Raw genomic sequence first — 23,459 nt, forward strand, 5'->3', positions numbered from 1 at the left:
ATTGATAAGTATGATGTACCAAAGAACTATCAGATGACTTACAGGGTTTTCCAAATCATTTTCGAATGTAAACATTGTTTAACACCGCGTGCAAGAAGTTATTCCACATGACTTTGATATTTCATTTTCATCATCATAATTTTGTATTTCTTCAGCATGATTTTCAGCACTTGAACGGTCTGTTGTTATGGTTTTTACACCTGGGTTTGAAGCCAGATCTCACCGCCTATTGACTATAGAAGTGTTGAAAATCATACTGAAGAAATTTAAAATAATGATGATAGAATTGTAATATCAGATTGATGTAGATTAACATATTGCTCGCGGTGAATAACAACGTTTACATTCGAAACTGACGTGGAAGCTTCTGTAATAAAACAAAATACCAATACGAATACTTCAACGCAAATCACTATATTTCACACACACAACAACAAATGAGATGCAAACAGAATATTTAAAAAATATTGATGTTGTTTAGTAGATATGGATGTAAACATAACTATTCACCGCCTCCAAGCTGTTTTTCAACGGCTGTCAAATTGTGTAATTGCTTTATAATTACATTTAAGTTTTTACAAATGATTTTCAACACATCACAAATAACTGCCAACCTCAATCCAACTTGAGATGTGTTCAAAATCATGCTGAAGAAATTGAAAATTATGATGAAGGAAATGAAATATTAGATTGATGTGAAATAACATTTTGCACGTGGTGAAAAACATTCGAAAGTGACTTGGAAACCCCTGTAATTGAACATAAGAGCAAAATTAATATCCTACAACGTTTCTAAAAAAATTAAAAATTACTAAATCAAAAGCTCAAATTTGTCCAACTGAAGAAAAAACACTTAAAATTCCCACAAAAAATTAAATTAAATCGAATTAATTCAGAGTGATAATGACAAAAGTATGAGAATAAAAACAAAGAATTAAAATAAATCAACAACAAATGAAAACCCCTATCCTAAGTCATGCGTGAATAAATTCTTCAAATGTCTGCGAGGGCTTACACTTCTACCATCCAAAAACAAAAAGAGTCTTTCCTTTCAAGTTCTAAAGCACACTTAACTTCCTGTGAAATCTAAACCTTCTTTTGGTAGAACCATCTTCACCCATCTTAACGATTACACCACCCAGAGTAAGCGCACTGGAGGAGCACAAGTAAAGCTCCCCACCCATTCAGAGCGAGGCAGGATTCACAAAAATAAGCACACTCATCACCGGCTACGGCATAATTCACCGAGCACGCGCTGCAAATATGCCACACTTCAGTAATTACCCTCTTTGCTGTGAAAAGGTTCTGGCCCGTAACGTAAAATTGGCGTACACTTCTCCTCCTCTTTTCACTCCATCCTCCCCACACAGCACCCAGCACGGAGAGACGGCGGCGGTGGTCCCAAAGCGTCCATCGCCGCCGCCGCCGGATTGTCTGGTAATGACAAAATAAACGCTAGACAAACCCCAAATCCGACCCGACGTAAATGCGCTGTAGAGAATCATCCATCCACCAACAGCAGCAAGATCAAACAAAGCAAACAAAAAAAAAAGCACCAAGCAGCGACAACTCCTTAAATCAACCAACCAACCCGGCAAGGATAACGAGAACGAGGGATGAATGAACCGAAAAGCAAAAACAAAACAAAAAAGAGCAGGAGGACAGGAAGCGCTCACTGTTTGAACTGACCTCTCGAGTGGAAAAGCTCTTTTCAGAAATGGAAACCTCGCGTCGTACCACCCCCGGGTTTTACGTTTTCAACGGTCCTCTCCTTCTCCCCACCCCGTCTTTTGGTGTATGTGGGTTGCAGCAAACAAAGCGAGTAAGAGGACAAAAAATGGCCGGGAGAGAAAGTGCAAGCAACGAGAGAAGTTCGTTGTAAATCGTTGTTAAAAAAGGGTTATCCACGTAGAAGGATAATAGTGTTTTCAGTTGGACGGGCCAAAGGGGGCGTACGGCACGTTCTGCTCCGGTGCAGATCATTTCCTTTTTCGACCTAAAGTCCAAAGCAAACTCACGTTTTGAAGGGCGGGAGGAGGGAGAGTGGGGAGGGGGTCCCGAGAGTGTGCGCGTAAGTGTGTCCTTGCGGCGTTGAGTTTCCGTTCGCCCCGGTGAAACTAAATAAAATTCCAATTTAAATATTTCCAGTTTGTGATTTTTGTCATCATCGTTAGCGTCACCATCGTCATCGCATGCACCAGCAGCATGATGCTGGTCTCACAATGGTTGGCCCGCGGGGCTGACGATGGGGATGCTTACTACTGTCAACGAGATGGAAATCTGAATCTGTGCGTTTTCGCCCTGGTGCGCTTGCTGCTTGCTCGCGCGATGATCCGAATTCCCCGAGAGCGGGGAAATTCCCCTTCCTCTCCCCGTAAGCTGGTGGGTGGTGGTATCGATTACCAACAGTTACGCAAAGAGAGAGCAGCTCGAACGAGAGATACTGAACTGTTACATTCAACATAGGACGATTATGCGGCAGACAAACCATGAAAGCACATTCGCTTCAACAGCTGCCAAGTGGAATTTCATTTATTTCGCTGATCCATCATTTGTTTTAAATACAGTTTACAAAACAAAACGGCACAGAGAATCCATTTGAAGCATGTTCTTCCACATTCTGTATTACTTCTTCTCCGAAAAACGTGGCCCGGAACTCGGGGAGGGGAAAAAAGCGCTTCACATTCCCATACATTCCACGTGATGGATCCCGCTTACCTGGTAGTTCGGCCCACGCCCGCAGGTCAGCTTCGCGCACGTACGTGGCCTCCTGCGCCTCCACGCAGAACGGTGCCACGTGACGCGAAATTGGCGTGGCACGGTCCAGCAGCACCCAGCCGGTCATCGTGTAGTTCTCCTTCCCTCGGTCCTCTTCCGGCGTTCGGATCGTGCTGGGATTTTTCTGCAAAGATGGTTTAAGCAATGAGGAATAAAATGGTGAATAAAGCGCTCTCTATCTCTGTCGTTCGCTCTATGCAAATAAAAGCAAATGCAATCGAAATGTCCGACGCCGGTCGCGTGGCCCGAAACGATGGCACTGTCCATCGCACAGTGCAAACACGGCGCGACACGTGACCGGATGAATGAAAGGGATTGGGACGGGCGATGAAAAAGCATAAATTATATTCAATTGTACCCTTGGCGCACGGGCGCTCCAAAGTTCTGTTTGACTGTTTTGCTGATTATGCTGATTTTATATTTAAATGTAGTCGATCTGGCATAAGAGGCTTCGAAACACTCACTCATACCCACAAAGAGAAAACAAACAAACATGGGAAGTCGTTCAGGTCAGCTGCAGTGAATTAAATCCATGTGGAAGGGAGAAAAGAATTCATTATGGCACGATTGAGTGGCCACTTTTATGCACATTGTTTATAATGTTAAGATAGAACAAGATGGACACTCTGGCGGGGCTGGCAGCAGTTTGTGATTCAAGAGAGGTCAACGAGTTTAATGACTTGCTGTAGTGAGCTTTAAAGCAATTGAGATGTTCTTATGAATATTTTTTATATTAGAAAACTATCAACTACTAAGTAAATAATGGAAAATCATATCAAGAATTTTTCTCTGTACATACTTTGGAATACAAGCAGAGGCGTTGAAGACGCAACGCATTCCATCGCGAAAGATGATCTTTATTGCAAATAAATATAATTCCTCTGCCATTACCCTGTCAAGCGCCATCATGACTAAGAATTTTAATAACGTTAAGCAACAGTCTATCATCACGACGAGCAATTTCCCCTCCATCATCATCATCATCTTCAGCAGGCTCTTTGCGTACCATGCCGGGAAACAGAATTAATATTGAATGATTACTTCCGATAGGAGGCGCGCCGGCTAGAGACGCTCACAAGTCAAAGATGAGCAAAAGCGAAAGGCATTTCAAAAATGCATAACGAGAAAGTGGAGAAACAGTAGAAGAAGAGAAAAAACGCGGGAGGCAAAAATAATACATCCGGAAGTTCATTTTGTGTCAGAAACTTTTCTAATAAGTCACACGGTTTGCCTCACAACGGGGCCAGTCGGCTCTAGAGAGCTTTGTGGGAAGCAGCTTTGCGCAAAGAAGCGCACACACCCGAACGAAGACGAAAGATTCAGCGCTGATGTAGCAAAGTTTGCGTTTCCCACACTTTGCTTTCTTTCTAGTGCACTTTAGCCGACTCCGATGTATCAGTTTTAACGGGGCGTGGGGTGAAGCGAGAAGGAATTCAAAAGCGTTTCGCTTCGCTTGAGGAAAATTCATTAAATGCTTGCCTTGCTTCATGCACTGAAATTCAATTTACTTGTCGAGCCGTTAAATGCCAACGCTGCCATAAACGAGAAATGAAACAGTTTGCAAGAAATTCGTATGATTAGGATGTTCTATAAAAGTGGTACTACATATTATCTTTCGACGATACATTTTTACCTGCGGCTTATGGAACGATACGAACTGAGTTAAATTCTTTTAAAAAGACCATCTTGTTTCCATATTTTCCTTCAACTGCCACGAGAGCACGTAAGTGGATCCAACACGTCAGCAACCACATCAACGTCAACTTATTTTCCCGACGCCAACTCAATCACACTGCCAATATGTCAATATTCTCACGGGGGTGGCTTTCTCTCTGCCCTCGTGAAAGTAATTGGCCCGAATGTACTTCTATATCGCGACAACTCACGTACACGGTGTTGTGCGTCTGTCTTGCTCGATCCCAAGGTCTCAATTCAGCTTGACACATGCCAAACCCCGTACCGGCGCGTCACCGACGTCACCTACATCTACCTACTACAGCATTTGCACTTCTATCAACAAACCGGAAGACGAAACGACGGCTGCAGCGGAAGTGATTGTCACAGGAAATTACTCCGCCAAGTAACGACACGGATTACTCTCGCCCAAGAATCCCCCGAACAGTCGTGCCGTGCAAAAGTTCTACGACGGGCATGGAGTGCTCAGAGTGCTTGGCACTGAACCTAACGCCCTGGAACCGTGCATACCGTCGTTGTGTCGTTTGCTTACACTGTCACCTCTCTTCCTTTTAGTGTGTAGGAGGGGAAATAAAGAGAAAAAAAACAGAGAGCGAGAGAGAAAAATCGCCGTTCCACTTGAAATCTGTTTCCAACGCCGATCAAGCGCGTTTTCGCGATGACGTGACACACGGCAAGCGAAGACATTCGGAAACATGCGCCCACCCAAAAATAAGGCTCATTTTGTGGGATGGCACTCCAAAGAAGGACGGTGACGTATTTTTTTTTTCTCGATTGCATGATTTTGTTATAAAAGAATAGCGAAAGAAAATTTATATTCCTTACCTGTCGTAGTTTTACCATCGCATCGGCAGTGATGAAATCTCCTTTCTGGAATTTGGTCACGAAGCACATCACCTGATACTGGCTCTGGCCCCGTTCCTCCTCGCCGAGCACGAGCGCTTTCAACACCTGTACTTCCTGTAACGAGGCAGGGGAGTGAAAAACAGAGAAAAGAAAACATTAGTAACAGAGTTCGATACAGTTTCAATCAAGTGGCGAGACGATTTGTAAAAAGTTGAGATAAGGTATAAAAACAAATTACAAGCACTTTGGGCACGGAACATGTTTAGCATCTTAAATTGGTCAGAGTATTGGAGCCCAAGTTTAAGTTTAGAGTAACTCTTACTTGATAATATTCACGAAAATAATACCCGAACTGTTCAATGTCATACCTTTAGTACACCAATAGTCCTTTAAAGCGGCGTTTCTATGTCCTAAACGATAGTACACGGCTCCATGCTAGCTGAGCTCCTAAACTGAATCTAACGTTCATAACTTGATTCGAGCCACCCTTATGGCATCGACTTCATCCGTTAGTGGCGCTTCCTTGAGCCCACCAAACGAAAAACGGATGCCACGGGCCCACGGTTTGCATATTAACTAGGCAAAAACCAGACGGATGATGGCACCAGCATCATACCTGTTAAATAATGTGGACCTACGTAGATGTGTCGTACGGATTGACCATTCAAAACATCGCCTATATCAGATTCAAAAGTCAGCACCAACCCATAATTCGAACGTTGCACACATATGCTGGCAGTCAGTTGAAAAATCTAATGTCTGAAAGGCAAGACATCACGTCACATTGATGGTCCAAGTTGGAACTATTTAGAACAGTTCCATTTCCAGATGCTCGCAAACACCATGGACGCCAGGTCGTTTGCGGAGAAATGGGAACGATAATGCACGAGCAGCTGCTATAATGACGAGCTTTATGTCATTGGAATGACGTAAGGCGATCAAGCCCATCAAGGCTGTAAAGTAAGTCTTCACCATCAGATAAGGCTGGGATGAAGAGAGATCTCTATGTCAGATAAAGAAGCGGTCGATTCTAAGCCCTGAGCTTTTCTGACCATTCCTGCAGTAGACACAGCAGATCGGAAATCGTTTTGTGCCGATTTGTACCATTTTAGATAAGAATTGTGAACATAAAAGTAAGCTATAATTCAATATTTTATATTTTGATACAAATTTGTGAAGGTATATTGTTGCAATTTGGTATTACAAAGCAACGTATCACTTATTACATTCAAAACTAATAATTCCTTTGTGCACAAAATACCCATCCATCTCCATCCTCCAGGCAGGTGGTGCGCATCAGTTCTTCTCCCATCGCAACAAACGCCAATGAATTGATCAAAGCCTGTACCAACGGAACCATTGACGTTCGTTCATCGGTGAAATGAATTCCAGCGCTTCAATGGTCCCCCAGCCGGGCGGTATGCGTATGGGAATTTCACACAACTTTCACCAGCTGTGGCGCGCACAAAACTCCATCCAGCCAGGCGGAATTTGCTTTCTCGAGCAACTGGCGTGGACTGTGCTGTGGACAAACGATGCTTTCCTGACCACTGTCAGATGGGTATCGGATGATTGTCGCTTTTGCGTCAAACTGTTACCGAACCGGGGGGAGATGGGAGTTCGAAAAAGTGCGTCCAGGACGCTTGCACGCACTTCTTCTGTCGATACTTTCGTGCACACAAAAAAAACCGAACGACCGGACACCGTGCACACCGTCGTGGGAGGGAGCCGTAATTTAATCGGATTTCGATGCTGTCACCATACATCACATGTACACACGCGCACCGGCAAAAAATGGTACGTCTCGAATTCGATACATGAAATACCTTGCGCTACCTGACAAAGAGTGTGAACGCGATAGCGGGAGGATAGGACGATAAAGGGGAGAGGGGAAGGAAATCTGACCAAACTTCGTCCAGGATGGGCGTCTTTCACCTGCACCTGCACTTGCTATCACGTTCTCTGGAATGTACGCGTCCCACATGACCACACACACACATACACGTGGCCCGTGACGTCCATTTGTTAGCGTTGACGAGATGAACCTTCCCGAATCTTGTTCGACCGGGTTCGGCATGGGGGGTTTTTCATCTGTTCCGTGAGTCCGGAAACTGCACGAAGTCGATTCCTGTGCCTGCCAGGATGGTTGTGGAGAAGTAAAGCTAAAAAAACGCAACACCACGTGAAGCAAAAATACATCCGGAAACGTGATCCGTAGCGCAGAACGATGCCTGGACCTGGGAAATCCGTCGAATGCAGACACACTCTCTCTGACACACACACACACACCGAGGACAGACAAATCATAGCCGCAAGTCATAAAGCTTTCACTGAAAGAGAATACTCTTGCAACCTCGCCGGCCGAGCCAAAAGAACCGTGTGGACCTCGGGCGCTTCAGCTTTGCTGGAAATCGTTCATTTACCCATGGATGGATCGGTAGCAGCATTGCGGGACATTCCCAGGAAAACCCCCTAACGATGGAGCGATGAAAATTCTGCAGCGGTGCAGCGGCGCGTGCTCGGATGCTCGGTCCGTCATCCTCGATTGTGCACAAGCCGTAACACCGGTAACACTGAAGACTGACAGCTGTCCCCATTAGATGGTGAGTCTTCATTTCATTCAGCTACGCTGTTACGAGCAGCACACGGACAGATTTTGACTAATTTAATTTACCCTTTTTTGGAGGCATTTTTAACTGCCTTTTGGGGGTTTTAAATGTTCCAAACAATGTTACACAAAAAGCTGCACATAAAACGAATTTCAATTCTAAGAAATACATTTAAACACAGCGTTTGCATGGAAATTCTGCGAAATCCATTCTATTCAACCAAGGGAAAATAGATAGATAATATTTAAATGTAATATTCATAACATCACGGAAGCCGCTCCAACGATCACTCAAACAGCGCCCCGTACTCATGATAAGATGGTGGTCGTAAAATGTAAAAGGTTTCTTTTGTAGATACGAATCCTTTTCCGAAGAGCCGAACCGGGTACCGGGTGGCAGATTAAGATGATAACCCTATTAGCAGGTGCTTATTCAAATTTGGCTCTCCGCCCCAAAGGACGACCATTACCCCCACAGCAGCACAGCAGCACACGCACAGAGCGGAAAAACCACCAACAGCAGCTATCGATGGTCTCATCCAAAAGTAATCAAAACCTTTCGGTAAATATATTCCCCCTGCCCCCGGCAGACCCGGCAATCGATGCAAATTGGAAGAGGAAATCCTAACACAATATTTACATTCTTTCTCTGGCATCTCACTGGTTTCCCTCGCCAGCATTTGCCACGATCCTCCTCCGATCAGAACACATTCGGTAGCTTTTACCTAGGGACCACAGCATCCCTGCCGCAGCACCCTCTTTCCCTGTTGCTGTTGGCATTAAAAACGATTCACGGCAACGATGCGATGTTTGGTTGAGCTTAATTGAATTTCTTGAACCCAACGCACAGCAGTAGGGTTAAACCGTTGCCAAAATCCCGTTGCCCGCTTTGATGCAATGAAGCGTACCTTTGAAAACCTATACATCTAAATTAGATTTGGAGTGCGCTAGCATGGAATGTGATTGCAGTCGTTTCAAATGATTACAAAGTAATCAAGCACTATTTGCAAGAGAAAAACCACTCGCTTACAGCACCGACTTGGAAAGCAAATGTACTGAACGAACGTATTAAACTGCAGTAATTGGCCAAGAATAACACTTCCCCGCGCTGCAACAGGTTCACCGCAGCCGAGGTAAAAAAGTTCTTCCTTGCAAGAGCCTTCCCCCGAAGCGGTGTCGCCTGCAGTCAAGTAATAAGAGTAAAGATTTCCCCATACCCATACAACCGCCACGTAGACCACACGCCTGAAAAAGAAGCGTTGTGAAACAAAAACCATCCAACAGCAGGAAGCAAAACAAAAAAAAAATAGTGCACAGCCCGGCCGAACCACACAAAAAAATAAGTCAAGAACTCCCTACAAGCCACAGCCACCACTGGTGGTGGGTAAATTGTCCTGAAGCGAAAATAATTTTCACTCCGCTTGATAATAGTTTAATAGTGCTGTGAATAATTAATTTTCTACGCCACCGCACCGCCGCCGAACCCCAGCCACAACAGAACCCAGGCTCGGCAGGGAAGTTTGGAAAAACTAACCAACTGCCCGCTTCTTCCTACTACTTACTCGCACTTTTACGCCGCAAAACAGCAGCCATAGCGTAAGCCCAACCGGCGCCTGAACGGAAAACGAAACATTTTGTGCTCTGTGTATCTGTGTGTGTGTGTGAGTTAAAGTGTTTCTCTACTTTTTTGTGGCTCATTTTACTAGCTCATCGGAGTACATCATTTGAAAATTTTCCTGCAAAATGCCAAATTAGTTTTCCACAGCAGTTGCAAAGTTGACGATTAGTTTTCCGAAGCATGCAGATGGGTGGCGGGGAGGATTATCTGCCAGTGGGTGGGTAGATAGTGTACCGCACCGAGGCAGTAGACAGATGGGGGCATGCAAAAGAAGAGAGAGCAAGCTTTCGAACAGATTGTACCGATTTAGTGCTAGTTAACGATACTTTGATGTTTCGTGGCAGTAGTTGCTCCTCGTGTGCTATCTGTCCACTGCTGTGGTGCGCAAAAAGTACCAGAAATTCGAAGTTTTTACTAAACATCGCTGGGTATAGTGTTAAAAATGCACAAATAATAACTTAAACTTTGTTTGAAGACCTGCTGTTGTTTATATACAATGAAAAAATAGCACTTTTTATAACTCTTTCAAGCGATTTCTGTTAGTGGGGCCCTTCACGATTCTAGTCAGTTTTTCATGAACCAAATTTGATTATCACTTTTTGACAGGATGGGTGAAAATTTTTGTTCAAAAAAGCTTTCTGGAGGCTTGACGAATACAAAAAACACTCTTACAATCTTCATTCAGAAGCAGAAGCGATAAAAATCAGCCTGCTAAGTTCATACACCTTGGGATAAGCCCACCTGTATATTATACCCACTTAGATAGCTGCGCGAAAACTGCTATACAATGCCAACAGCTGACAGGCTGTAGTTTCTGCCTACGAACTTAAAACGGGAAAGGACCCCAGTAAATTTTGCTAACATCTATCTATCTAATCTAATATCTAATCTTTAGCGGCTTCCACTTGTACGGAATCAATTGCTAATCAAACGGCCCAACCATACGAAGGATTTGTTATCTGGTTGCCTGAAAAGTCCAGCATGAACGCGTAGTTCGTTGCGCCAAAGAGTAAAACAAATACAGTTAAGGAGGATTTTTATTCTCCAACGGCCAACAATGATCTAACTACCATTTGGAAATATTCTACTCTCAATTATTGATTAAAACGTTGTCCTAAATCCTTCACCAATAAGTACATTATCAGTTATCAGTAAAGAAATAATTGTTCTGGTGTTGGCAAGATACATTTTTACATTGTAGTCGGTTTCAGATTCTCTGTTGATAAGAATATGGAGATCAAGATAACAATGTCGTGATGTATTTGTAGATTGAGGATCCATTTCACTTGACTTAGATAGCTTGACGTTAGGTTTAATTTAGAAATAGCAATGCAATTGCTAAAGCGATAAAATCCTTTTCTGTTTTCTGCAATCAAGACGAAGACAAACAATACAATTACTGCTTAATGTTTTAAACCTGTCAGTATAACAAAATAATTCAAGCTACAAATGATCAACTGATTAATTAAAACTAATGTAGCATCATCAACTCGCTCTTGAGGCTGTTTTCAAGAATCGATCTGAAATCCAAAAACGGACCCATTTTACAGGTAGCGAAAGTATCGTTAAATCAGAAATGGCTCTTGAGTCGCCTCCATCGCCGCCGCGCCAAAAAAGGCAATCCCTCTTAATGGTGGACTTTAGCCCTCGGCATTAGCACTAAAATGTAACAACCCAAGAAACGTACAGGTACAAAAAATGAACGGAAAAAACTTCATTAATCCAGCATATTTGTGAGGACTTGACGCCCTCGGTTCCGGACTTCATTCATCCAACGCTTTCCCGGGTTTCTCAACGAAAAGATCCCCACCACTCTATACCAATGTACTTTAGCCTTAGCCGCCACGTATTTCTCGTAGCTTAGCAAATGGTGAGCCATTTTTTAAACCCCTCGACCCCCCCCCCCCCCCCTCCCGTAACTGCTCCAGCCATCTATAATCACCCGAAATGTTTTTGGCGGTTTTATGTGATGGAGCGCTTTCGGAATTTGCACCTTTTTGCAACCGTGAACACACATCAACCGCAACCTTTGAAAAAACGAACCACAAAAACCCACTCACGCACCAAACAAATCTTCATATTACATCGAATTCCAGAAAATGATTCTGATTTCACTGTTGGACGCGGGGGAATGGGGTTCGTTTCGTGCCAGCATATTGCACCCTTTTCAGCCGGGTACGGTAATTTTGTCCGCAACGCATTACCGTGATGAAGGCAGTCACAGCGCAAAAAAGAAGACAGTGAGGGATCATTTTTCCTGCTGCTGCTCACAGCTCGAACAGTTGGACTGTTTTCGGACAGATTTCTGACCCAAGAGTGTGTGTTTGTAAGCCGCAACGGGTTTGGAAACTAATCCAACAGAGTATCTTTCATATGAAGTCCGCATTTCGCACATTTATTCCTAGAACGCCCGTCCAGCATCAAAACCAAACAGAGAGGGAGAAAAAAGAAGCTATCATCACATTCCTTTCCCTTGCACCTAGCTGAATTTTATATCCCTTCCTACTTAAACCTAGCTTAGTTGCCATTCCCGAAAGAAAATGGAAATGGGTTTCCAGCTGAAAGATCCTTCCAGTACACAGAGAGAGTGAGAGGTAGAAAAAGAGGTTCAGGTTCGTCGTCGCCACCACCACACGGTGCTCACTTCCATCTGTTCCTTTTCATCAACATTCACCTTGCTTTTTCCCTGCCAAAAACCCAGAAACGTAGATTTGTCGATTTCCCTACCAAAAATGGCTAACGATGATACTTTTTTTTTGCTCTTCCACAAACCTTACCTTACTAGGTCGGCCCTTCGATTACGCTACTTTAGCATTCAAAGCAGTTAGCCTAGATTTGCTTCCAGCTTTTCCCACTCCGTATACCTTCCCCACCACTCACATACGCGTTCGTTCTAAATCTTGCGTCTTGATTTCTTATTACACTCTTCCGCTTGTTATAGAGCGCTTTTGCTACGGGAAATAGCACACAGCCACAGTCCTCTACCGGCCTTTGTGTGTTGGCCGAACTTCTTACAGCCGGATTTGGGTTTATTATCCGAGGCAAACATGTTGGCCGTCTTATGACGCTTTATTAGAAAACCTCCGAGAAGGAAAGAGAACCTTCCCACCCTTCCCCACCCCACTCGCTGGATGGAAATGAGAATCGTTGGCCCGAACGAACGCATGATGTCGGCAGGAAGAAGCCCGTAGTAGAACAGCTATAAGCTTTTTCTGTGTCCGGGGCTGTAATTCCATATTTGTTGATTTAGGGTCCGCTGTGTGTTACCCCCGGTTGTTCCGGCAAGGGCAGAGTGCAAATGGGCGGTACTAAACAAATGATTGTTTACTGCAGATTACTTAACTTAATTCTTCGTGCTAATGCCCCCGAGGGGATGCGTACAACATAATAATGTTCGGTTTATTTTTGTGTGGAGCACTTGTGCCGGATTGAGTAGGATCTATCAACGCCTCTGGGAAGTGTGTTTGCTGTTAATGGTAATGTTCTGATCAATTCATTTCACCACTCAATGCAAACCCGATGCAAAGCTGACTAATTATTGACCGAATCAATTATTGGTTTATTATGAAATTTCAGATTTTTGTTACATCAAATAGTAGATTTTCAGAAGTTAGCATCCATCCAGGATAATAATTCTCAAAAATCATCTTAAAATCACTATGATCCGATTATCAAAACTGATTTCATTGAATTGGGAATTTTGGTCAGCTTTATAGATGAACGGTTTAGTGTCCGTTTAACTGTTAAGCACCGATTTTGGTATCTGTATATTTCTCAAAAATCCGCAACAAAGGAATAGGATAAGCGATCGAGCGAAACATTGAACCACTGGATACAAGAATCATACAAGAATCTTAAAATGAATATAATCAGCATATTTGATAAAGAATGCACATGCCACAACCATTTCAATTACAATATTGCACTTTACTTCGAGCGAGTTGGGTGTCACGAGACAGCTACATCTAAATGAACAAATTGGAAATTCCTCTCACGATGAAACATTCCAGCGCAAGCAATGAAGATGCGAAAGTGGAATGTACTTGGCACACAGTTGAAACATTCCTGCCAAGCGCTACGCAACAAACCCATGGACAAGATATTTTTATCAACTGCTTGACGAACTAGCTTGGCTCCTTTTTCATCGATGCTCCAGGAAGAAAACCCGACTCCATTTAATCACTCGGGCGCTGGAAAAACATAGCGAAAATGTCGGGTGACAAATTTTATTTCCCATGCTCACCTAATACAGAGTACACACTACCGGCGCCCCGGCATGAAACCCGGGCAGCAGTAAACAACAAAACAATTCTATTTCGTGCGAGGACGCCCACAGCTCAGCTAACAATGGCGAAATATGGAGCAGCAGCAGCAGCAGGTCGAGCACTTGCTGGCCCAACCGCGCTTCCCCGCATCCCGTGCCAGCGCGTGCCGGGCATTCCAATCTCGATCGCGGTGCGGTGCGAAAATTCATTAAAACTTTCCCGTCTCGGGTGGCCACCGCCGCGAGGTGAGAACTTTGGTGTCTTTTGAAAATGTGCGAAAAATGGCTTTTTTCACCTTCCCATCGCAACGTGGCAACGTTCGGTGCGAGATTTGGAAAATGCTCCAAAGCAAAGGAAAGCTTGCTCCCCTCTCCCTCTCTCTCTGTCTGTCTCACTCTCTCGCTGTTAGCTCGGGGACAGAATGAAGCGGTGTACGTCGTGGGAGTCTCTTAAAATGCCGTGACAACATCACCACCGCCCAGCATCAGGAGACGGTGGGCTGGCTTCCCGGTGATGAATAAAAACGTCATGCAGCGCGCGTACACCTTTTGCACCGACTTTTATCTTCATTATCGTCAACCGCGGCGTCGCGGTCCTGCGGAAAGCATCCAGCGATCAAACGACACAATGATCGGAATGAAAACTGGTGTGCTCCCACGCGTTAACACGTGATGGCGGGCGAAGGGAGGATGGTGCTGGGTTTAGATAAAAAATGCTTCAGCAAAGCACGCGGCAGCTTAGATTTCTCGCTCCCTTCCTCAGCTTTCAGCTTTGCCATTCATAAAACAAGATAAGTAAGAAAAACAAGGAAAAAGTAAAGTGTCTTTCAAGCAAATAAAGGAAAAAAACGGAAACTTTCAGCCAAGTCAAACATCGAGTGTTAAAAGTTTTCCAAGTCATAAAAAGTTCCCCGTTAAGTCAGCCGAACACTTCCTCGTGTGACATGATTTATTTGCCGAAAGGCGACGTGGCGTTGCTGCTAGCAGATATTGCTAGTACTTTTAGCAATCATGCGAACTTTTGGGACTGTAGCTGTAAAGGAATTATTAAAGGTGATAAATTAAGGGCATTGGGAAGCATTAGTACAAAAGTATGAAAAATTGCAATTTTTAAGAACTTTTGGTTATGATCGGATGTTGTATTTAACAAAAATAAATAAATGAAAAGCGGCTCAGTAGAAAATATTTGAGAGCGTGTGCATTTAACGCCATGATTTTTAGTGACTTTATTGATTTTATAAATAGTACATTGAACATTATGGAGCAATGAATCGTAAGAAGTCCAAAACAGAATTATTAACATAAACAAAATGAAATGCTGATACTAATTCTTCATACTAAATCTAGCCTAGAATGGACCGTCTCCCTGTAGCAAGGACTGACTATCTGGCTGCGTGACTATTGAATAAAGTCTCGAAAGCTTGTTCAGGCTGGAATGTCCGCGTAAGATGTTATGCCAAAAAGAAGAAGAAGAAGAAGAAGAAGAAGAAGAAGAAGAAGAAGAAGAAGAAGAAGAAGAAGAAGAAGAAGAAGAAGAAGAAGAAGAAGAAGAAGAAGAAGAAGAAGAAGAAGAAGAAGAAGAAGAAGAAGAAGAAGAAGAAGAAGAAGAAGAAGAAGAAGAAACAAATTATTCATCTGAACGATTGGAATTTGGTTTTCAACTGTTTTGGATGAAACAGGGATAGGTGGATAGTAAAATAGGCTGGATGTTAGGACTGTACTGTTGCACCACGTCTTGTCATGAAATTAGGTAGGATGCAGTCAAAATTACAACTAAGCACTATAGGAACCTTACGAAGAGCGTTGCAATTATGAAGTCAGACATTTTCATTGAGTTTATGATCTTCTTCTTCTTTGGCTCAACAACCGTTGTCGGTCAAGGCCTGCCTGTACCACTTGTGGGCTTTGCTTTCAGTGACTAATAGATTTCCCCCCATAGCAGGATAGTCAGTCTTACGTATGGCGGCACGGTCCATTTGGGAATTGAACCCATGACGGGCATGTTGTTAAGTCGTACGAGTTGACGACTGTACTACGGGACCGGCTAGTTTATTAGAGTTTATGATCATTTATGTGAATAACAATGTAACAATGTTCTGTAAGAGCCCACTAATAGTACCTAGCTGAAATGTGTTTAGAGTACCATTAGAGTTGAATTGAGCACTACACAAACTATGTGTCGTCCACTCCCTGCTCACAAATATATTTGCCTTTTAATCCTTCTTTGTTTAAGAATCCCTCCAGTTTGATACCTCAGTTTTTGGGAGTGAAGTTACATTTTTGGACCACTTGGAGTTTTTAGTCAAAATAATATAAATCGCGTGGTTCTGATTTGACGAGCAACAATTTTCGTTGAAATTCGTACACTATTAAGACCTCGTTCTGCATGATGAATATTATATAACTGAAAAAATTGCAGTGAAAGTTATGAAAAAGTAGCTGCAAGTAAAAAAACTACGCTCTACAAAAATTGAATTTTTGCCCGCGTGAATTGAGGTAGTCAACACAATGCGCTTCAATTCTAAAAACTTTTGTCTCGTTGCCTCTAACGATGTGTTCTGTTTATGTAGGAGTTCAATTCATATCGTGCTTGCTGATGACTCACTCATTTGAAAGTAGATACTCTTAACAGTAATGTAAATTTTTCAACATTTTTATTGAATTATTAAATGTACAACCCGGATGTACGGAAGAACCCTGCAGGAAATGGAACTGACCCCTTAATACATTATTAGGTAATCATTATACTAATTTAAAATTGACCTCAGTTCAACGTTATTCCATTTATATATCCTCCCTAAGATACATTCCAAACTAACACAAAAAGTCCGGACGTAAAGACAAAAGTTGTAATCCAAATCCAAATCAGAGGTGAAATACTGGCAGCATTGCGTACTTTTAATTTAGGTTACCTTTGTTGTACGAACAAAAAACCCTTGCACTCACAACCACGAAATCACAGCCTCGCCCAGCACCGTTCCACATTACCGTACAATGCCCCGTCCCCGTCGGCCGCTCGGGCAGCCGCTCCGTAGGAAACAATTAATAATGAAAACGTCCGTCCGAGACGAGAAGGCACACCATAAATTAAAACCACCGTTGGAAAGCCGACCTCACCGGAAGGGAACCAGAGCACGAAGTCAATCATTTTACTTTTCTTCATTAGGTACGAGCGGCCCGTTGCCATCAGCGATCGTCGTCCACCGGGTGGTTGCAGACGAGTTCCGAGAGCCGGGCACCAAAAAAAAAAAAAAACGTCGAGCTAACCAAACGTGTGGCCACCGGAACGGCTTCATTAAGCGATGCACGAAAACAACTTCCAGCGCGAAAGCTGGTACTGGGCTGACGCGCACACACACATATTCCCTTTACCACGCGCAACTCTACATCGATCTAGCTTCACACAGAGCTCGCCAAAAAAGCGGAAAAATAGACCCATTGCGATGCAGAAGCTTTCTGATTCAGCTCACGCTCACACACGCTGCGAAATCCTTGAAACAACGTGATCCCTCCGACCCTCTAGTCATAGGGCAAATGAAGGTGAACGGGTTCGGAAGCCTCCACAACCCGGAACAACGGTTGGTTATCGTGGACATTTCGCGGAAATTCTCCCCCATCCCACACACACACACACGCCCGAAATCGTCTGCCCGTCGGATCAATATCGTGCGCCGTTGCAACAGGTGGCACACGCGGACGGCTGGCCGATAATATCAAATGATTATCCACAAATAGTGAAGAGCTTAGGCTCACAAACTAGTGATCCAACAGACACCCACACACACACACAAGGCATTTGCACTACCGGATCGATGGGTTTTCTGCCAGCGTGTCAGTGCAAAGCCAGGCAAATGCGAACGATGCGATCCCGCGAAAAGGAAGGTAAGCTGTCAGCCGTAACCTCCGGCAACCAATCTCGACCGGATATCGTTTGCAGGAGTTTAGCTTCCGGGTCGCTACATTAGCAAATGGATCACGCGTCCTCTCTAGGTTGTGTGTTTGTATGTGTGTGTTGCCTTTTTCAATGAGAATAAAGAACTAGAGCTCGGAGAGCACTAGAGAAAAAGCTACTGCATACTGTGTACCTTTCTGCAAGATATTGTACCAAGTTCCGAACGAATAACGCCTAGCACGCCTGCAAGTGATTGTTCGGTAGCAGAACGCGTTCACCACTATCGTTTGCTACCATTATTTACCGGTGCAAACGGCAAGCGCAAAGGGGCGTCATTGTAAGCAGAAATAGGCGAAAGAAATAGAAACTCCAGTAGTTTGAAGAAAAAAAAACAGGTCAGCCTTTGTAGCAAATGAGCCAAGCCCGTGCAGTCTTAGCATTCACTCGCTGGGCAGAACAGCTTGGAGAAGTGAAAAGAAACAGCCCCGGTTAACTCCTTTATTGGCTGAGATGGGTAAGTGGAAGAAAAGTTTGCAACCGTGAACTTTGTGCAGCAACTAGCAGGAGAAAAAAAAAAGAAAAACAAATCCCAAGACGGCAGAACACAACTACATCAAACAGCAAGATTGATCGTTTCCGGTATTTCACAGAAAAAAGAAACAAAATCAAAGCGTATAAAAACAGGCAGTTTGGAGTACTTTTGTACGCTCCTCCACCGTTATACGACATATTTTCATCGATGTTTTGTCTGGACTGAAGCGGTACCGGGGTACCAGGGTCGGAACTATTCTCTTATTGCACTGCCGTTTGCACTCTTAAATCTTGCCGGAAATGCTGCTCACCTGTGCACTCGGTGGCATTTGTTTCTTTTCCGGACGAATTGTTGCACCGCCATGCCTTTTGCTATCGCAGGCAGGCTAGCCGGTTTAGTACTTTGATGTTTTGTTGTTTGACTAGCTAGGGTTTTTTTTTATTCCATTCTGATTTGTATTGATCTATGCTGCGTCTGCATTCGGTAAACTCGATATTCTAAAAAGGATAAATCCTTTGATGTTTTTGATGCAATCGTATTCTTTGTTTTTTACTGTTTGAAATGAGGAATTTGTGCAATTGTTAGAACGTTTTATTGTTGTGCAGATGTGCTTGACGATTTGAGTCGTTTTTCTATTGCAAAGTGATTTTTTTTTTATATTTTTTTATAAGAATATAGGGTTATGCGTGTCAACTATTAGCTACTTCGGATGTGCGGAATGATTTTACTCACGTCTGGTTTGCTTAGCGGTCAAAATGAAAGAGAGCGTTTATATTTTATTTCCGATGCACGGTAGTGCAGTTATCCGGTTCGGTACGATTACCGAATTAAGCCGATTGCTTGCATGCGGTGTAACGCAAGTGTGGTGTAACGCAGGTGTGGTGTATTAGCGCAACTATAGTGTGGTGCAGCTTGCGTGCGAGGTACGCCACAAGAACTTCAAAAATACAGTAGAATTTATGGCTTTATCAGTTACAATCCTATTTTAAAATTATTTCATATCACAGAACAATCAATAATGATATTAATTCCCTAAATTGAAATACTCATAACTTCTCCAATGGTCAAAGATATGTCAGCATTCTTCAAAAAACACAACATAACTGTACATAGATGACATTGCTTGAAGCACGAAATGCACAGAGCGCTTTGCTCATTAATAATGACAATCCAATCCCATTGCCAACACAGAAGCACGTATGACGGATTTTTCAGTTACCCAAAAAATTGGCTTTATATCAATCCAGTTCCGGTGCAATCCATCCAACAGAATTGAGTTACGATTTCGCCCCGCCGTCCAGAGCGACACACTAGACACAATTAGTTTGACACAAAAATCCGTTGGCACCAAATCCCAAAGCCAACCACGTAAGGGATGCCACGCCGCACGCCAGCCAGCTCAGATTTCTGTTTTTAAAACATTGCTAGCGAGCGGAAAGCAGAAAAAAAGAAGCAGCAGCAACGACACAGCGCCAAAAACCTCCACACGAACAGACTTCTGCCATTAAAATGTCAATCTACCGCCAGACGACAGGCGCACCAGAGCATCGAGCAACCGGAAACTAGGACGACGCGGACCTTCGGCTACCGTGTCGCCTGGCAACTCTTCATCATCATCACCATTGCCGTCGTCATCGTCGTCATCGTTGTCGTCATCGTCATGGTGGGTTGATGTTTGTTCAACACCGAGAAGGTGGGCGCTAGGGTTTAGGTTATTTAACTCCGTAGCAGCAGCAGCCATCCAGCCAGCCCAGGACTGGCCGGAAGAAATCACGAAACCCGTTAAACAACACGGTACGTCTGATTCTGTTTTTTATAATCCCTCACCATTCTATACGCGGAAAAGCTAGAACCCACGGGGAACGGGGAAGAAGTTCCAGGCCGTTACGGCAGAGCTCTGGTGCGACAGTGTGACGCAGCGTGTTTGACATGGTTGCGGATATTGATCTATCCGTGGATGTGGATCCGTTGTCAACAAACATACACACACACAGGAGAGAAAAAAAACACAGTGAAATGAGCTAAAGTCAGGAAAAGAAAAACACCGCACCGCAACGCGCGGAAGGAACTCATTTCTGTCGGTTTGCCTGCGGCTACGGACGAAACGGTTGAAACGCGCCCCATCAAACGGCCCTTTGCATGATGCAGCAGCAGCACAGCTGCAGTAGTGCGCATTGCAAATGCTGGCTGGCGTTCTTATCACATTGCTTTCGTCGACATATTGCATCGCACCGTAGTGTTGGGGAAAGGGGAGAAAAAAACAAAATCAAGGTCTCGCACGGTAGGAAGGCTCGATATAAAAATAGAAATCCTCACATTTGCCCGTATGCGGTCGCTAAACCATTTTGAGTCGCTAGATACTACCATCGTGACCAGTACACTAAAATCCTTTAAATCCCGTTATGGTCAAACTGAGTTCGCTCATTTATATAATGTTTAAATCCGAAAATACCACAGTGTGTTTTGAAATGGATACTTCTGTCTTTAGAACGTCTATTTTGCCTGTACTATTTCATACAACTGAAAACATCACAGAAGCTCGAAGTAAATGCATGTTTCTGAACTATTACCGCTTGGGGCGTGGTCTGTTATTGAGACAAACTACAATGTATTCCAGGAATGCCACGACATAGTCTGATGACAGCTTTCTCAGTGGACATATTAGTATCCTTGGGCAAACCTTGCAGCAAACAGGACATACTTGATACTTTCCTATCAAAGTCTAACTGAACATACAGGCAGAGATAATTTACTCTGAAGTTGATTTCTCCTTAGTGCCTAAGATATTCCATCAACGTGCGTGGAGATGAAAGTTATTGCATTAATGGTAAAGAGTATAAAATAGAATATGCACTTACACTTTTGAAGTCAATCAGCTCTGTTATAAGCGTTCCATCACTCCGCTGGAACTCTAATGTGCATGTTTCATCGCCAACACTGGACGTTATTGTCTCCTGCACGATTTCGCCTCCCTGGAAATAATTCAAAGGTAGAAACAAACCATTAAAAATCTGATAAGATTAATGTTATTATAAAAAATATATTAAAAATATTTCTAACTAAGTTTATATTTTAGTTAGTAGTATAAGTAATATGTTAAGGCCTATTAAATTCGCCACATTTCAAGTACAGACAGCGCCTTACACCTTCACTATCTTTTCTTTTCAAACCCTCCTTTTCCAGAGAGTGGCCCACCCTCGAGCAAATAGATTACAGACAAAACGATTAAACCCACTCGCTCCAAGGCGGGAAAGAAAGCTTACACAAAATGAGCGTTTCGCCACGGCCTCTACACAAACAATAAATTGTTTTGCGGAAGATTAATTTAAAATCCAATTTTCTTTTAATTACGCCACACGATAAATCCCAGCCCAGCCAACGACACACCCGGTTTGGCCGGCCTATCCCGATAGCTGGCTGGTTTGGCGGCTGAGTGGCACTTTGGAACGAGGTGTGCTCGTTCATCCTTTACGTGTTTCGGGAAAGTGTTTCTGACCAACTGCCACCCCTCGCAGAGAGGAGCAGTAGAACAGCGGATAGAGGGGACGAGCGCGCGCAGTTACCTCATCGTTCTCATTAAGCGCACCAGATAAATCCCGAAAAAGCACGCTTTTGACACCCGGCCGCCCGGTGCTCGTGCCGTAAATGCCGAGACTAATCCGGTTTTGAGAGCTAAATTAAACAGCTTTCGGATGGAGTCGACGAGCTTGGCCAAACTTTGTCAACCGAAAAGCCTCACTAGTATCGATCCATCAACAAAGCGAGGCCGGTATAGGAGCGTGACAGGCGTGATGGGCGGGCGTGTCGGGAATAGTATGGAAGAATTAGATTGTTTCAACCGATTCTTAGGAAACGCGGCTTGAAAAGAATTATGTCTCGAGGCCTATTGATGACTTAAAAAGAGATGAACATGGGATTTGAAATGCCTTTCATCCTTTAGTACATTAAAAAAGTCTATTTCATTATGGGTAATCGTATCATTCTCGAAACAAATGTTACATTAAATATCCACTAGTAAACGAGACAGTTCAATTCGTACGTCAATTTATTCCACTCCATTAGGGAAACAATGCATGCGAAGTACATTAAAAAGTAACTAAAAAGCTCGAAATATGAAATACCTTTATTCCTCCCGGAAAAATACCGTTTGGTCCCTCCAAATAGCTCCCATTAATTCTGCACCATTTGCAAGTTTTAGATTTGTGGGATTTTAATTTCACGTAGCGCCCGACCCGTAACGACCGAACTCAACCCAGGTACGTGGGTCCCGCTGGTACGCGGAAGGTATTCCACACTCGCCGGAAATATTGCGAACCTCAACCGAAAACAGGTCGGAAAGACGCATCATTCATTCGCTGGGCGTCCGCCCCTAACTGTCCGGCGAAGGATTGCTGATGAAAAATTGTACTTTTTGTTTAGGCCATGATTTATTCATGCGCACCAACACCCCCGCGGGGATGCGGGGTCGAAAGCCACGCTACAACAGCACTGCTGCCCAAATATGGCGCTGGACATACGGGTAACGGTGCCCCGAAAGCCGGACAGTGCCCGACCAAAGCTGCCTATCAAATGGAACGGAAAACACCGGCGCGCTCCGGTGTGTTCGTTTGCATGGCCACGCTCTGCAAAACCTCCATCACGGGGAGGATTTTTCGCTCAACGGTGTCGAAATTATCCACACGAGACGTGACGGACACGGACACACGGACACATCAAACCCTTTTTCGAAGGCAGCAAGCGAGAGAGAGAGAGAGAGAGAGAGAGAGCGAGAGTGGGAGCAAACTGAAATTTATTGGACACCTGAGATCACGGCAACCGGCTACGACGTATCTTTTTCTCCTGCCGGACCCACTGACCGGGGACGTATTTGTGCAACTTTTTTTCTCCACCCTAGGTACAATACAACCGAAACGTCACATCACAGGCATCGGGGAAGGCTTAAAAAGAGCGTCCCAGGTAGCGACAAGGATGAAGAAATCGGCCATGAAAATGGACCAGACACGGCTCACGGTCCGGAAAGCACACCAGTCACACCGTGGCTGAATGCTGAGTTCGGATTTTTGATGACCGAAGCAAAGAACCAGTCACAAACCCTTCCTGGAAACGACGGTGATCCAAGAGCGGTACCATCATTAGCCCGAGCTAACCGACCGAACCGGCATTAACTCTGGCCCAAACTTTGCCCCACGCAAAAAAAAGGCACCTTCTCGCACACGAAAGGCACAT

The 23,459-nt window shown here is 44.0% G+C and overlaps 1 protein-coding gene across 1 annotated transcript in view; it reads right to left on the bottom strand.

Annotated features, from left to right (window-relative positions):
- The window catches only part of LOC120955474 (out at first protein), an 85,104-nt gene that overhangs the window by 14,069 nt on the left and 47,576 nt on the right, over positions 1 to 23,459 (bottom strand). Inside the window, exons 2-4 of the mRNA XM_040376368.2 lie at positions 21,092 to 21,205; positions 5,299 to 5,433; positions 2,719 to 2,902 (exon numbers count right to left, since the gene is read on the bottom strand). Of these exons, the coding sequence (XP_040232302.2) occupies positions 2,719 to 2,902; positions 5,299 to 5,433; positions 21,092 to 21,205 (433 nt within the window). The remainder of the gene's footprint in view (positions 1 to 2,718; positions 2,903 to 5,298; positions 5,434 to 21,091; positions 21,206 to 23,459) is intronic.

Source organism: Anopheles coluzzii, chromosome 3 (genome assembly GCF_943734685.1).
Source record: "Anopheles coluzzii chromosome 3, AcolN3, whole genome shotgun sequence".
Lineage (NCBI taxonomy): Eukaryota > Metazoa > Arthropoda > Insecta > Diptera > Culicidae > Anopheles > Anopheles coluzzii.